We start from the raw sequence: 14,823 nt of genomic DNA, 5'->3' as shown, positions 1-14,823 counted from the left end.
ATGTACTCCGTTCTTGACACCGGGCTTTACGGGCTCTTATGTGACCATGGGTCAGTGGAATGCACCTTGCAGGTTTCCGGGCGAATAAACAGTGTCTGTTCAGTCGTCTGTAGACTGTGTGTCTGGAGACAACTGTTCCACTGGCTGCGGTAAGGTCCCGAGCAAGGCTACCTGCAGTACTCCATGGCCATCTGCGGGCACTGATGAAGAGATATCTGTCTTCTTGCAGTTTTGTACACTGTGGATGTCCCGCACTGTAGCCCTGGACACGTTTCCCGTCTGCTGGAATCGTTGCCGTAATCTTGAGGTCACGCTTTGTGGCACACGGAAGGCCCGTGCTACAATCTGCCTTGTTCCGCAGCCTCCAGTCGCCCTAGTATTCTGCCCCTCATAACGTCATCAATATCTGTTCTTTGAGCCATTTTCAACACACAGTCACCATTAGCACGTCTGAAAACGTCTGCACACTTGCTCGCTGCACCGTACTCTGACAAGCACCAACACACCTCTGCGTATGTGGACTGCTGCCAGCGCCACCGTGCGACGACCGCAGGTCATATTCACGGCACGGTCATACCCCGAGGTGATTTAACCCACAAACCGCCCACCAGAGGCTTGTTCCACCATGTATCAGCATTGTCCTTAATTTATGAGCATGGGTGTGGATTATGTCGCCACTGGGCAAACTATTACTGGAGAATACTGACCTCGTATGCTAACCTCCTGGACAAATTGCAACAAAAAATACGCGAAACAAGGCCAGGTTTAGAAAGGAAGAAAGTCATCTTCCATTAAGACAATGCGCGCTCATACACATATGCCGTCGCCATGGCAAAATTACACGAATTAAGTATGAATTGTTGCCAAACCCGCCTTATTCACCTCATATGGCTCCGTCAGACTTCCACTCTTCCCAAAACCGAAAATTTTTCTTGGTGGACAAAGATTCACTTCCTACGAAGAATTGATAGCGGGAATTGACAAACATTTTGCAGGTCTAGAAGAAAGTTATTTTCGAGATGGGATCAAGGCACTTGAACATTGTTGGACCAAGTGCCTTAATCTACAAGGCCACTACGGTGAAAAATAAAAAAGTTTCAGTGATGTAAGTACTTTTTTTGTATTCCGTCTCGAGAACTTTTCAAACTACCCTCATACATTGTATAGGTGTGGTGGCATCACCACTGTGCGAAACCGGTGCAGAACAGGATGCCTGTCACATTACCCACAACGCCACGAACCTCCTACAGTATCTGGTCGCCATCCGATTCCTGTTTGCAGAGAGTATCACCATAAAAGACTTGAGAAGACATCACCTTTTATATACCTCTTTGCTAGACGAGGAGATCATCTTGTAATATGATTCTACTGCAGTTTTACGTACGTCTGTGGTGATATTTTATACCTGATACATGTATAGGTGTATGAGTCCTGCTCAGACAACAAAATTAAAAAACTAAGAAGAAAAAAGAATTCTGCCAGATAATGACGGTAATGTCAAAGTAGTCGCAGAATAACAACAATTTTTAGCAAATTGTGGTGGTTATATATCAAAAAGTCCTAAATATATTGATTCAACTTTAGAGTCCTTAACATCTGGATCTCTAGCGCCATTTCTGTTTCTGCTACCATGCGAATACATTTAGATACTAAGATACGAGAGGGACCTCAGGAAGTAGGTTACGCATGTCGACCCACTCTAACAAAGATACTACCCGGTAATTGAATTTTTCTAAGTTTTTGTATTCGTGGTATGTGGAGTTAAGAACTCAAATACCCATGTCCGAAAGCGGTTCAATACAATTGTAAAAACGCTCGAGAAAATCGATTTTGAAATTTTTAGGGGAACAGTATTTCACTAAAATTAAGGGTTTCTAGCGGTGGCCCGTGTTGATCACTCAGTACCGTTGAAAACAGAAATCGCGTGATCGAATATCGCCATGGTCCTTTTTATTTTCGTTCCTTTTTCTTCGTTGAATTGGAATATCCACATCATTTACTTATAGAATTCATCAAACATATTGTAATTAAATTATCTAGTCTTAATTCCTAATTATCGATATTTCATAAGATTGATAATAATGATGGCTTAAATTTTAAAAAGCGTTATAAAACTATTAATAATCTTTTATAAAGTATCTATAATTAATAATTTATATTTCCAGTGAAAGCTACAGTTTTGTGTCTGGTATGTAATAAGACACAAGAATATGAGGATTTTTTATGAAAAACTATGGTTAAATAGGTTTTAATTGGTTTATATTTGATGCATTTTATATTTAACAGATTAGGGATTCCAACTGAACAAAAAATAAAATGGAAAAGTAATTCCATAGCAAGATTCGAAGCAGCGACCCACTGATGACGCGATTGTCATTGTTAAACGCTACCGAATCAGGCAGGCGGTTCACTGTGAAAAGAGCCTTAATTTGAGAGAGTTACTGTAGCTCAGAGAAATTCAAAACCGATTTCTTTGAGAATTTTTGAAAATTGCATCGAACAGTACGGGAAGACTGATGTTTCAGTTCTGCACTTCGTGCACCACGGATACAAAGATCACGGAAATCCGCTTGCCGGGCGGCCCCCTGCTGGGACCACTGCGCAACAGGTGTGGCGCGCCGTCAGGGGCGAGCGAGGACACGTGTAGCGGGCGGTCCCCCTGCAGAGCCGCTTCTGCCGCTGCTGGGACAGCTGCGGGTGGAGTGGCGAACCGGCTGGGGACGCACCGCACGGCTTCAGTGTGCGGCTCAGCAAGGGGCGGGTCTTTTGTCATCGAGCAACTGAACGATGCGTAGAACGCACCGACCGCTATTTACACGGACTTGGCGATTGTGTTCAGGAGTGGTGTCAAGCGTTTGTATAACTTTTAAGTGTGCGCAGAATTCAGTAAAAGTTATTTTGCCTGCCGTTATAACATAAACTTACCTTTTAAAGTCCCGTCGTACATCTACAAGCGCGTCTGCAGTCTGCAAAGCACAGTTAACCGCACTTCAGTACGCGCTTAGCTTTGTCCAAATGTCAACCCCAAACCCACGATATTCTCTGAACTGGGGCAAAAGCTTAATAGTGGCGCCCCCCCTCTCCCACCCCCTATCAGCGTTTGAGATAGGACGTCAAAAATTGAAACGAAATCAATTTTTCAAAAATACGTCAATTTTGTGGCGCATATCTTTCTGAAGAGTTCAATATATGAAACATATATCTTGGAGGAAATGCAAGATTGGTCTCAAGTGTGCCAAAGTGCAATGCCACGCCTCTCCATGCAGCATTCTTCTACCACACGTCACTGTATTTCGCTCTGTTGAACTGAAACATGTACACACATCAAAAAAAGTCTTACATCACCTCGTTTCCGAGGGTTCGGAAGTCTGTACAGAAAATTGGAATGTAGATCAACAGAAACATCATTTCCGCCCTTTTTATTGCTCATGAGAACCACGCATAGCATGTTGTACCACCATATAGCGAGACCTTCAGAGGTGGAGGTCCAGATTGCTGTACACACCGGTACCTCTAATACCCAGTAGCACGTCCTCTTGCACTGATGCATTCCTGTATTCGTCGTGGCATACTATCCACAAGTTCATCAAGGCAATGTTGGTCCAGATTATCCCACTCTTCAATGGCGATTCGGCGTAGATCCCTCAGAGTGGTTGGTGGGTCACGTCGTCCACAAACAGTCCTTTTCAGTCTATCCCAGGCGTGTCCGATAGGGTTCCTGTCAGGAGAACATGCTGGCCACTCTAGTCGAGCGATGTCGTTATCCTAAAGGAACTCACTCAGAAGATGTGCACGACGAGGGCGCGAATTGTCGTCCATCCAGAGGAATGCCTCGCCAATATGCTGCCGATATTGTCGCACTATCGGTCGGAGGATGGCACTCACGTATAGTACAGACGTTACGGCACCTTGCTTGACCACCAGCGGCGTACGCTGGCCCGACATAATGCCACCCCAAAACAGCAGGGAACCTCCACCATGCTGCATTCGCTGGACAGTGTGTCTAAGGCGTTTAGCCTGACCAGGTTGCCTCCAAACACGTCTCCGACGATTGTCTGGTTGAAGGCATATGCGACACTCATCGGTAAAGGGAACGTGATGCCAATCCTGAGCGGTCCATTCAGCATGTTGTTGGCCCCACCTGTACTGCGCTGTATGGTGCAAACATGGACCTCGCCATGGACGTTGGGAAGGAAGTTGCGCATCATGCAGCCTGTTGCACATAGCTTGAATCGTAACACGAGGTCCTGTGGCTGCACGAAAAGCATTATTGAACACGGTGGCGCTGCTGTCAGGGTTCCTCCGAGCCATAATCCGTAGCTAGCGGTCATCCACTGCAGTAGTAGTCCATGGGCGGCCTGAGCGAGGCATGTCGTCGACAGTTCCTGTCTCTCTGTATCTCCTCCATGTCCGAACAACATCGCTTTGGTTCACTCCGAGACGCCTGGACACTTCCCTTGCTGAGAGCCCTTCCTGACAACAAAGTAACAATGCGGATTCGATCGAACCGCGCTATTGACCGCCTAGGCATGTTTGAACTACAGACAACACGAGCCATGTACCTCTTTCCTGGTGGCATGACTGGAACTGATCGACTGTCGGACCCTCCCCCCCCCCCCCCCCCTTCCCCCCCGTCTAATAGGCGCTGCTCATGCATGGTTGTTTGTATCTTTGGGCGGGTTTAGTGACATCTCTGAACAGTCAAAGGGACTGTGTCTGTGATACAATATCCACAGTCTATCTTCAGGAGTTCTGGGAACTGGGGTGATGCAAAACTTTTTTTGTGGTGTGTATATCGTTTGCTTTTAGTACCAGAACAGAACTTACAAGACATCCTTGTCGACAGTCATTTTACGAAGTTTTGCATGCAAAAATGAAGTTCGATACTGTTGTCATACTGAATTTACGTAATTATTGAGAAATCACTTACGTAAAATATTGCCTACAATGCAATTATTTTCCCATTTGACAAATAATAATCCTTATGACAGAATTTAGGCAGACTAAACAGGGTGCAGCTGACATCACAAGGAAAGCCTTCTCGAGGCTCAACTGTTGCTGTGTTAATTCAAAGACACTACCACCATACTTTATGTTTAACTCGAGTCTGATTTTGCTTTACATGATTAACTGTAAAATGAATTATCAGTAGCTCGCCCTTTCACAAGCAGTGGAGGTGAGAACATGGTGTATAATTGCTTCCACAGCATCCGCAGTGTCACATGTTATTCAACTAGATCATACACGCCATAATGTCTAACTTCTGAAACCATTCTACAAGCAAGATGATGCAACTTTCGCAACACCATAAATTTCTCTGGAAATATCTTGCATGCACGGCTGCTGTTTTCATGACAAGATTTATTACTGCAGATGTACTAATTACTGTCGTCTTCTCCATGAACTGCATGTTAGCAGAAAATATAAAAGTCATGAAGAGAAAACGGTCTCAGTGAACCACTGTTAGCTGGCTATGTCCTTTACTTCAACCCATCTGCTGTACACCTCGTTCCAAAGACTGGGAGCTCCATAAACGGAAGTGACAAGGCCTTCCTGTAAAAATGGCGTTCCAGGAACGGAACGGCAAGGGAAAAAGCTTGATAGTTCACAGCCCTAATGGCTTCCTACTTTCGTTAGATGAACCCTACACCTTTACTTACAATAAGTTATTGGTTTCTCTGGAAGAAACCAGACTACACTAATGTACGAAAGTGTGTAACACTGAAATAAAATTTTCAGCTATAAGTCATAGTCCACTTTTAGGTCTCTTTCCTCATATTCATCTGCAAGTAACCATCAATAAATAATATTAGATGTATATATAAAACTCCTTAAATGTAAAAGCAATGCTTTTCCATTGTACATATTCTTTATTTTCTTCGAATATCTGAAAAAGATAACGTATGCCCTCAGGAATGCATTTGTTATTCAATATTTTATTTCCATCTCAAATTGCTGTGAGTATAGCCCCTATTGGATTAGTCGGTGGAACAGCAAATAATTTTTGAGAAACGTTAAAGTTCTGTTGTGTATGTGAAGTACGGTTTTGTGCCCTCACAAATAATTCCAGAAGTGTTTACATCTCTTAACTGTTGTTGACTCTTCTTTTTCGGAAATGGTATAATGACTTTCATATTTACCTTACATCCGATTTACGAAAGCAAATGCTTTATGGACAACATGTGTAAGTAGGCTGTTTAGGTTTTTATGTTGGTAACGTCACCTAGCGCTCTGTATGGAAATCACTGGCTGTGCTGTGTGCAGTCTGTGGCTGGTTTGCATTGTTGGAATTTGCTATTGTAGTGTTGGGCAGTTGGCTGTTAACAGCGCGTAGAATTGCGCAGTTGGAGGTGAGCCGCCAGCAGTGGTGGATGTGGGGAGAGAGATGGCGGAGTTTTTAGAGCGGTGATCTGGACGTGTGTCCATCAGAGAGAGTAAATTTGTAATACTGGATATCATGAACTGATATATATATATATATTATGACTTTTGAACACTATTAAGGTAAATACATTGTGTGTTCTCTACCAAAATCTTTCATTTTCTAACTATGCCTATCAGTAGTTAGTGCCTTCAGTAGTTTGAATCTTTTATTTAGCTGGCAGTAGTGGCGCTCGCTGTATTGCAGTAGTTCGAGTAATGAAGATTTTTGTAAGGTAAGTGATTCATGAAAGGTATAGGTTATTGTTAGTCAGGGCCATTCTTTTGTAGGGATAATTGAAAGTCAGATTGCATTGCGCTAAAAAATATTGTGTCAGTGTAAGCACAGTCATTTATAATTTTTCTAAGGGAATATTTCACATGGTCATCTTCTTCCTTCCACCGGAGAATGTAACTCTTAGACCTAAATCTGGACTTGCAATTCCCCTATGAAATGGTTTATTCAAATCGTTAAGATATAATATTATTTATTTGGCAAGACCTTCTCTCATCTTTTTGAATTCAGATTGTCATTTTGACGTCCTGACAAATGCTCTGTTCGATTTCAATAAATTATTCATGTGAGAATCGTTAAGTGCTTGCCCTTTCACATCTTTAAAATAAAATTCCATTATGAGTAGATGAGCTTTCAATTGTTTTTTGGACTTCGCTACTGGACAATATTTTATTGCATCTATTTTATGTGAATTCTTTCAGTCAAGCCCTACAGACATAATATCCTTTCTTATGGGCTATTAACACATTGTCTACACACATTGTAATTTACGAACTTACTTCTGCACCCACTATTTTATCAGCTGTTGCGATAAATACTGGTAGTTATGTGTTTAATTCTAATGCTGTACTGCTAGCATTTTCCTACAAATAAAAATGCAAATACTTTTGTGATTCAGGTACTGATGACATCTGCCAATATTCTGTCATTCAGTCCGACCTAGCTGTACATCATAAATCATAAAAGTTTTGTAACAGTTGTTTAAATTCTCTGGACGGTCAGTTTCCCATTTTACTATTTTGTTCAATATATGAGCGTCTATTACAACCTGAACTACTCCATATTTCTTACTCACTGTTCTCAAGGGATTATTGTACAGACCACAGCTTTGCTCTACTATGCCTCATTCCATCATCTTATCACTTTATTTTTGTACTTCTTTCTTCTTCGAAATAGAAATTGGAAACGGATGAATGAAAACTGGTTCGTATTCTTTGGCATCTACCTTGTGTTAAAATCCTTTTACTAATCTATATGTATCAGAAAATGCTCGTTCATTGCCATTAACACCTGATGTAAATCCTGCTTTTGTGTTACTACCAAATCATTAATCTGCTCCACTATTTTCGTTAGCTCATTTGTTTTGTTCTCATGATCATCAATGAGTCTTTCATTGTACTGCTGTGAACCATGACCTAAGCGGTCTTTTGTCCTAGTGTACTTTATTCTTAATGAATAACTCTGATTTAAGTATCTTCCACTTAGCTCCTCAAAAGCTATTTGGAGTAACTTGTCATTCACTACACATTTTATTACTTTTTTATTATGTTTCACCAACCACTCTATCCCAAAAATCACTTAGTTTGTTAGTTACATGCTTTATGGACCATTTGGACGATTCTTTTATCAAAGTAATGTGGACTGAGTCAGCTTAGAATATGCATGATTAGTGTTGACATTTAGGAATATATTATCATTATTATTGTTACCAGCTCTACTGAAGAACTTAATTTTCTTGCAACTACCAGTTTTTAATTAGAAATTGGTCAGTGGAATAGAATGAGTAGTTCAAGAGAACTGATTTGAAATTAGATTTAAAATCAGCTTTGCTGCCTTTCAGACATTTTATGTTCCTGGGAAAATGATCAAAAAATGTTATTGGTGCATATTGAAGTCCTTTCAGAGCCACTGACAGCTTTAACAGTGGTCAATAAATGTCATATTTACCTCTATTGTTTACTGTTCGCTTTTGTGCAATCAATACTTTCTTTCTAAGTATGAATTACCCCAGAAAATTACTCTGTACATTATAGGGGAGGGGGTAAAATTGCAAAATATGTCAGAAGGTTGATAGGTTTGTTTCTAAGATTAAAAATTACATGAAGAGCAAAAGTAGCTGAACGTAATTGTTTGAGAACCTCAGTAGCATTTACTTCCAGTTCAAGTTTTCATCAACATGTACACTCAAAAATTTAGAGCTTTCTATTCCACTTACTGACTCCTGATCATGCACCACATAAGTGATTGTTGTGACTGTATTTCTTGCACAGGACTGAAATGTGGTGTCCTTGCTTTTGAATTTAGGGAGAGTCCATTATCAGAATTTTCAGAATTTTGTTTACCAAATCATCTGTTGCTTTTTATTTAATGGGATGTATTATGATACAAGTATCGTCTACAAAACACCAGTTTTGATTCGGTACTTAACTCTTGTATAACTAAGAATTCATCGCTAAGCCATTTACAATGTATTTCAGAATCTGTTATAAACTGTTTCTTGATAGTTTCCCCTACTTTTCCAGTTGCGCCAACTAGTTAATACCTACAACAGGTATCGCTACTATTCCTACTTAGTTCCTTATTGTTTCAAAACATGCATTTGACATCGGGCTAATTTGCATACTTGGGTCGAGAAAAACTTGTAAATTATTCTTGTAGTCATTTAATGATATTGTTGTCTGTGTTACGCTTACTAAAGACTTATTCTCATTATCTTCTCTAAAAAAATGCTTTTCTACTGCCAGTTAACTCCAAAATATTTAACTGCCTTTTTAAATGTTGACTTATCTGGAGGTCTTGTCTACATTTTGCCTCCTTACTTGCTTTCTGCTTATGCTGAATTGTCATATCTTCACCTGTTTCTGATTTGGTAATCTGTTTGTTCTCTACATCTGATAGTTTCTGAAATTCTTTGCTTCGTTTATTCATACTTGTGGAGATTACTGTTTCATTAGTAGTGTGTACCGGGTCATCACTTTTTGTGTCTGCACATTGCACAATTTGTTGTACAATCCAGCTTTAACCTGATAAATACTGTAATTGTCGTGGCTTTACACCTGAATCATTTCAGAACTATGATTATTATCTTCAAAAGTTTCATCTTTATTTGCAGTTTTCATTATCTGAGACTATAATTATTTCTCCATCACCATGCTCCTCTGTTACACACCCTACATCTCCCCTAATATTTTGTTTTATTTGCACTAGGTAGAACTATTATCAGATCTGTTCCTCCTTTGTTTAGTCTCTTGTCCTTCTCTTTCCCCTACTCTCTGAAACTGTTATACACTTGACCACATTCCTAAACTTGTCCATTTGATGCATTCTACTGTCACAAGAAGCTCTGCCATGCCCCTTCTTTAACAACATCGACGAACTTCTGTATGATTCTTTATTTCTCTTGTAATACTATTCTTGTTATTACCTTTTTCTCACTTTCTGTGCTATTGTAATCATCTACTGTTTTCACTTGTTCTTCACCCCTGCTCTTTTGCCGATCTTTACCACAAGGACTGCTACTCGCTTTTGGAACATTTGCCCCACGTATTACATATCTGAATGTTTTACTTTGATTGGACCATTTAGTTCTTTGCACACTTGACAGGTCAGGTGCAGCATTTAGTGTTCCAAATCATTCCTCTGTTAATGGATAAGATACCGTGGAACATGGAGAAAACATTGGCACGCAATTAAAAACAAAAGGCATGTAAAGCACAGTCAATGAATTGTGCTACTTCATGACAGTGCACGCCTCTATTCTGCTGGTCTCATTTACGAAATTATTCAACAGTTCTGGTGGGAGCAGCTGGATCACCTTCTTCACTGGCAGTATCTTTCTATGAGGAAGGCATAGAAAAGTTAGTTCCCCTCTATGATAGATGTCTGAAGAAATGTGGCAGCTATGCAGAAAAATAGTTTAAGAAAAGCTCTCTCTTCTCAAAATAAATTTTGGTTGGAAAAAATCTTTTTATGAGTTTTCTTCCAAATCATTTTCCAGGCATCCCTCATACTATCCTTACGGTCCTGATGAATTGATTCGAATTTGTCTTCTGAAACTCCTTCAACATTTATGACAAATTATTCTTCCTGGTCTTGTGGAAGATGACGTGGAGGGCTTCCAAAGTGTGCTACGGGAGTTGGAGTGTGACAATGACGACAAAGTGTGGTAGGAACAACAATCAGTTTATTTATCTATATCCTTGGTCACAATGAAGTAGAAATTACGATCATGAGTTATCTGGTTCCCAACATGACAGGTAAGGCAATGGCAGATGAAGACATTGCGATGAAATACGGGACTGCAGTGTGAATAGTGATTATGGAAAATACAGAAACACCTGGAATGGTAGACATTTTGGTAACTACATACGTAGCAGAGGTAATAACAGAGACGTTTATAGGTATGACAGAGATTCAGGAGTGCAGATTATGGAGGTGCAATCAGTTAATCCAAGGAACAATGTGTGTACACAGAGTCCACCGACGTATGACTGACAATTTCAGTCAGCAGCTGATTGTATACTGAAAATATAATGAATACTAGCTATGAACAATTGAATGTGTTGAATTTTGAAGATGTGATGTAGCGTTTGCTTGGAGAGATACAGGAAAATATAATTTCTTTGGTGAGTCCAGTGCTTAAAATAGATGTTAATGGACTTATTTTTTCGTCTGTTCTTGATATGTATAGCACTGGACTTGTGTTGAGTGAGGTGCATTTTAGAAGTATGAAAGTGTAGCTTCATGGGTTGCAGTGGACTAAGGTGAAGCGGGCTATCTTTGGAAGCAGTTTTGAAGCTAAGACACAGGTGTGTATCGAATTTTTGTCTCAGGGTGAGAGATTTTCTGTGAATTTTCTGATTGTGCTGAAGCTGGCAATTGATGTTATTTTAAGAGCTGATTATTTTTGTGTATGCATCAAGCAGCAATGGACGTGATTGGTGGTGACGTATTACTGCGGAACATATACAAGAAGACACAGCAGCGCATAGAAGAGCTGTGTGTTGTAGTCAGGCAGCATGTTAGTTGCTATTGGTTATGGGCTCATGATGGGTGGAGAAACTTTAAGTTATCACAAGAGGAAACTGTGACCACACTTCGTTCACATTGCATAAAACTGAAATTCCATGTGAAAATTAGACAATTATTTGCCTTATCCATCCTGGTTTAGCAAATTTTAATGTGCTGCCCATATTCAAAAACCACATGGCGGGTGGAACACTAAACTTCCCAATTTTAGGCGAGCTACATTAATTTGCATTAGCCGAACTGATAGAATTTATATAATTGTAAACATAATTCTGATTCTAAATTATGATAGAAGCTGAAGAAATGAGACATTTCTACCGAAATATTAGCACTGTGTTAGTGTGATGCAAAGGAGAGTAGAATATATGAGTTCCTTCTTGAAACCTCAGTTAAATGATTTCAGTAGCCAGTTCCAAATGATCTCACAGTCTCAGGCAAGAGGTTCTTTCAGCTATAGAGAGCTGGAAACGTGGACATGTAAGATGCCAACTACACGTAACTCATTTACGACTATTTTCAGATTACCTACCTCAATCGTTTACAGGTCCTTGTTATGTAGAGGACAATAAGTATTAAGATAAAAATGAGCAGATTGAAATGATACCTACTCACCTACCAAACCACATACCTAAAAGATCCTCTGGGTTCCAAATCTTGTAAGATAACCCAACTTAACAGCATTCCCATTCCAAAAATAAAAAAAGTGTCCTGAATACGAGAGAAAAGCCTTGCGGCTCCATAGTCATCGCAACTACCTTACGACCTTATTAAGTCAACTTGGTGGGAGCTAAGAATAGCTAAACAAGCCAAGGCAGTTGAACAGCAAGCACGCTAAGGTACTCATGGCCAGAGACGGATCATCAGTAGTACTCTCAAGACAAGTCCATAAAAAAGCGTCTACGTTTCGGGAAAATGCCAAAAATTCGAACACTGAAAATGAAAACAACATGTCCTCTGGGACATCTGAACTCAATCCTCTCCCACTAGTATCTTCCTCCAAAGAAAATGGTTATCGTACGTTTTTAGACAGGAAATTTTCGTAGGAACCTAAGGGTTAAATTTCGCTCATGTGCGTTAAGTGCTCGCTGTCAAACTAAGTGGACTGTGATGGAGCTGAAAAGGACGTACACATCTGTGTGTTTTGTCGATAAACGACTCAGTGCTCATATGCAATTTCTATACCTTTTCTTAATACATTCTGTATCATTTGTAAAACTAAACGCTGCAGTTGTTATATCAGATTTATACAGCGAAAATAGATTACATTTTCTGTCTTTTAATACATATTTATAATTTTGTTTAGTGTAATTTTCCTCATTTTTTGCAAACGGTCCAATTTTGGCAACTATCTCTCAAACCGCCATGTGTAAGGTTCTTGAAAATAATTTTCATGGTAACGTTTAATTATAGTTTCTAAGAGTTAAATGTAAATCGTGCATAACATAGTAAAGAAAATATTACAAACTTTTAAAACTGAAATTATTAATATTTTTACATCAGAAACAAAATGGGGTACCAGTTTTGGGCAATTCCCTCTAAACACTTTAGTCATTACTGTTACAACCCTACACGTGACCAAAACATCCAAGAAGGATACTCCATCTTCCATTTCGGTGGTAAACTAAGGCAGGCGGCCGTGTTGCGCCACGGTGCTGACTGAGCTGCCTCTGCCTGTTGCAGGGGGCCCACGTGCAGCCACGACTGTATCCCCATGGAGCGCAGGCTGACGCTGGTGGCTGCGACCACGCTGCTGGCAGCCATCGCTCTCGCCGTCTCGCTGGGCGTCCTCTTTGTCAAGTGGCAGCACCAGCCCAGTATGGCCACAAAACTAAAACAAGCCTAAACAAAGCTCTGCGTGTGCCTCAGCTGCTGCTGCTGGTGCTGGTGGTGGTGGTCTTAACACAGGAGTACGATAGCGAATTCTCAGTCACGACATCCTCTGGCTAGAGTTATAAGGACCCATTCCCCGCATGGTATTCCTATGTGTTGTCCAGAACTTAACACAATCTATAAAACTTCTGGCAAATATCCTTAGACTGTATAAGAACCACACAAAATTTCGTTAAAACATCATATGCTCCATACATTTATTGTAAATTTGGAAAAAATCAAACCTCTGATACAACCCACTTAGTTTAACTTTTGAAGTCATAAAAACAGCATACACGATTCACTGGCAAAAATTCAGTATGTATAAAAAATGTGGCATAACTAAGACTCTACACGTAGATGTAGGTGCAGATACAGATGTAGATACGTAGAAGTACTCTAACTAGAAACGAAGTCGAACTCAATAAGGCGATGCTGAGGAAAATAGACCAGAAAATGAGACACCAAAAGTAGCAGAGGAGTTTCGCTATTATGGCCGTAAAATAACTGATAATAGCCAAAGTAGAGAGTAGAGAGGATATAAAATACAGACAGGCAATAGCAAGAAAAGCTCTTTTAAAAAAAGATATATTTGTAAACATCTGCCATAAATTTAAATGTGAGGAAATATTTTCTGATTGTATTTATCTGGAGGTTACCAATATATGGAAGAGAAATGTGGTGATAAAGAGATCACTCAGAAAGATACGGTTCTGTGAAAGAATGTTGAAAATTAGTTGGGTAAATCGAGTAGCTAATTAGAAGGTATTGACTTGAATTGTTGGGAAAGAAATGAATGGCACAACATGACTAGAAGAAGGGAGTAGTTGGTAGTCACCAAAGAATATACAATCTGGTAATGGTGAGAAATGTGGGTGTTAAAATGAGGAGACTTTCTCAGGATAAGCTATCGTGGAAAGCTGCACTGAACCACTCTTCAGACTGCAAACTACAACAGCATTACACAATCAAATTTCTTGACTGGGCAAAGTCACTGCCAAACTGGGTCTTTCAAACTTAGCCCTGACAGTGGGCTCCCCTACAGGTCAACTTCTCCACCACAACCAACATCCTAGAAAGAATGCCCCTAACAAGGTGGCACAGTTGTTAACACAATGGACTCGCATTCGGTAGGATGACAGTTCAAATCCGAGTCCAGCCATCCTGGTTTATGTTTTCTGTCATGTCCCTAAATCGCACCAAGTAAATGCCACGTTGGTTCCTTTGAATGAACATGACTGATTTAGTTTCCCCTCTTTGAAACAACACTACCTTGAGCACTATCTGTAATCACCATGGTGTCAGTGGTATGATGAATTTTAATCTTCCTTCCTTCCTTTTCAGAAAAACTATAGCAGATAACTATATACTGTCGGGATTCCGATCAAACTCTTGTGTGAGCTTTCTTAAAAATTACCATAGCAAAGATCGCTTAATGGGGCTATTGAACATATACAAAAAAGAGTCGCACCAATGGCACCAGGTATTTT

The 14,823-nt window shown here is 40.1% G+C and overlaps 1 protein-coding gene across 1 annotated transcript in view; it reads left to right on the top strand.

Moving 5' to 3' along the window:
* Window positions 1-14,823, top strand: part of LOC126426850 (neprilysin-2-like) — a 285,437-nt gene that overhangs the window by 118,302 nt on the left and 152,312 nt on the right. Inside the window, exon 3 of the mRNA XM_050088871.1 lies at window positions 13,145-13,278. Coding sequence (XP_049944828.1) covers window positions 13,145-13,278 — 134 coding nt within the window. The remainder of the gene's footprint in view (window positions 1-13,144; window positions 13,279-14,823) is intronic.

This window comes from Schistocerca serialis, chromosome 11, assembly GCF_023864345.2.
Source record: "Schistocerca serialis cubense isolate TAMUIC-IGC-003099 chromosome 11, iqSchSeri2.2, whole genome shotgun sequence".
Lineage (NCBI taxonomy): Eukaryota > Metazoa > Arthropoda > Insecta > Orthoptera > Acrididae > Schistocerca > Schistocerca serialis.
The sequence above is the reverse complement of the archived record's forward strand: the minus strand, read 5'-3'. Positions and strand labels throughout refer to the sequence as shown.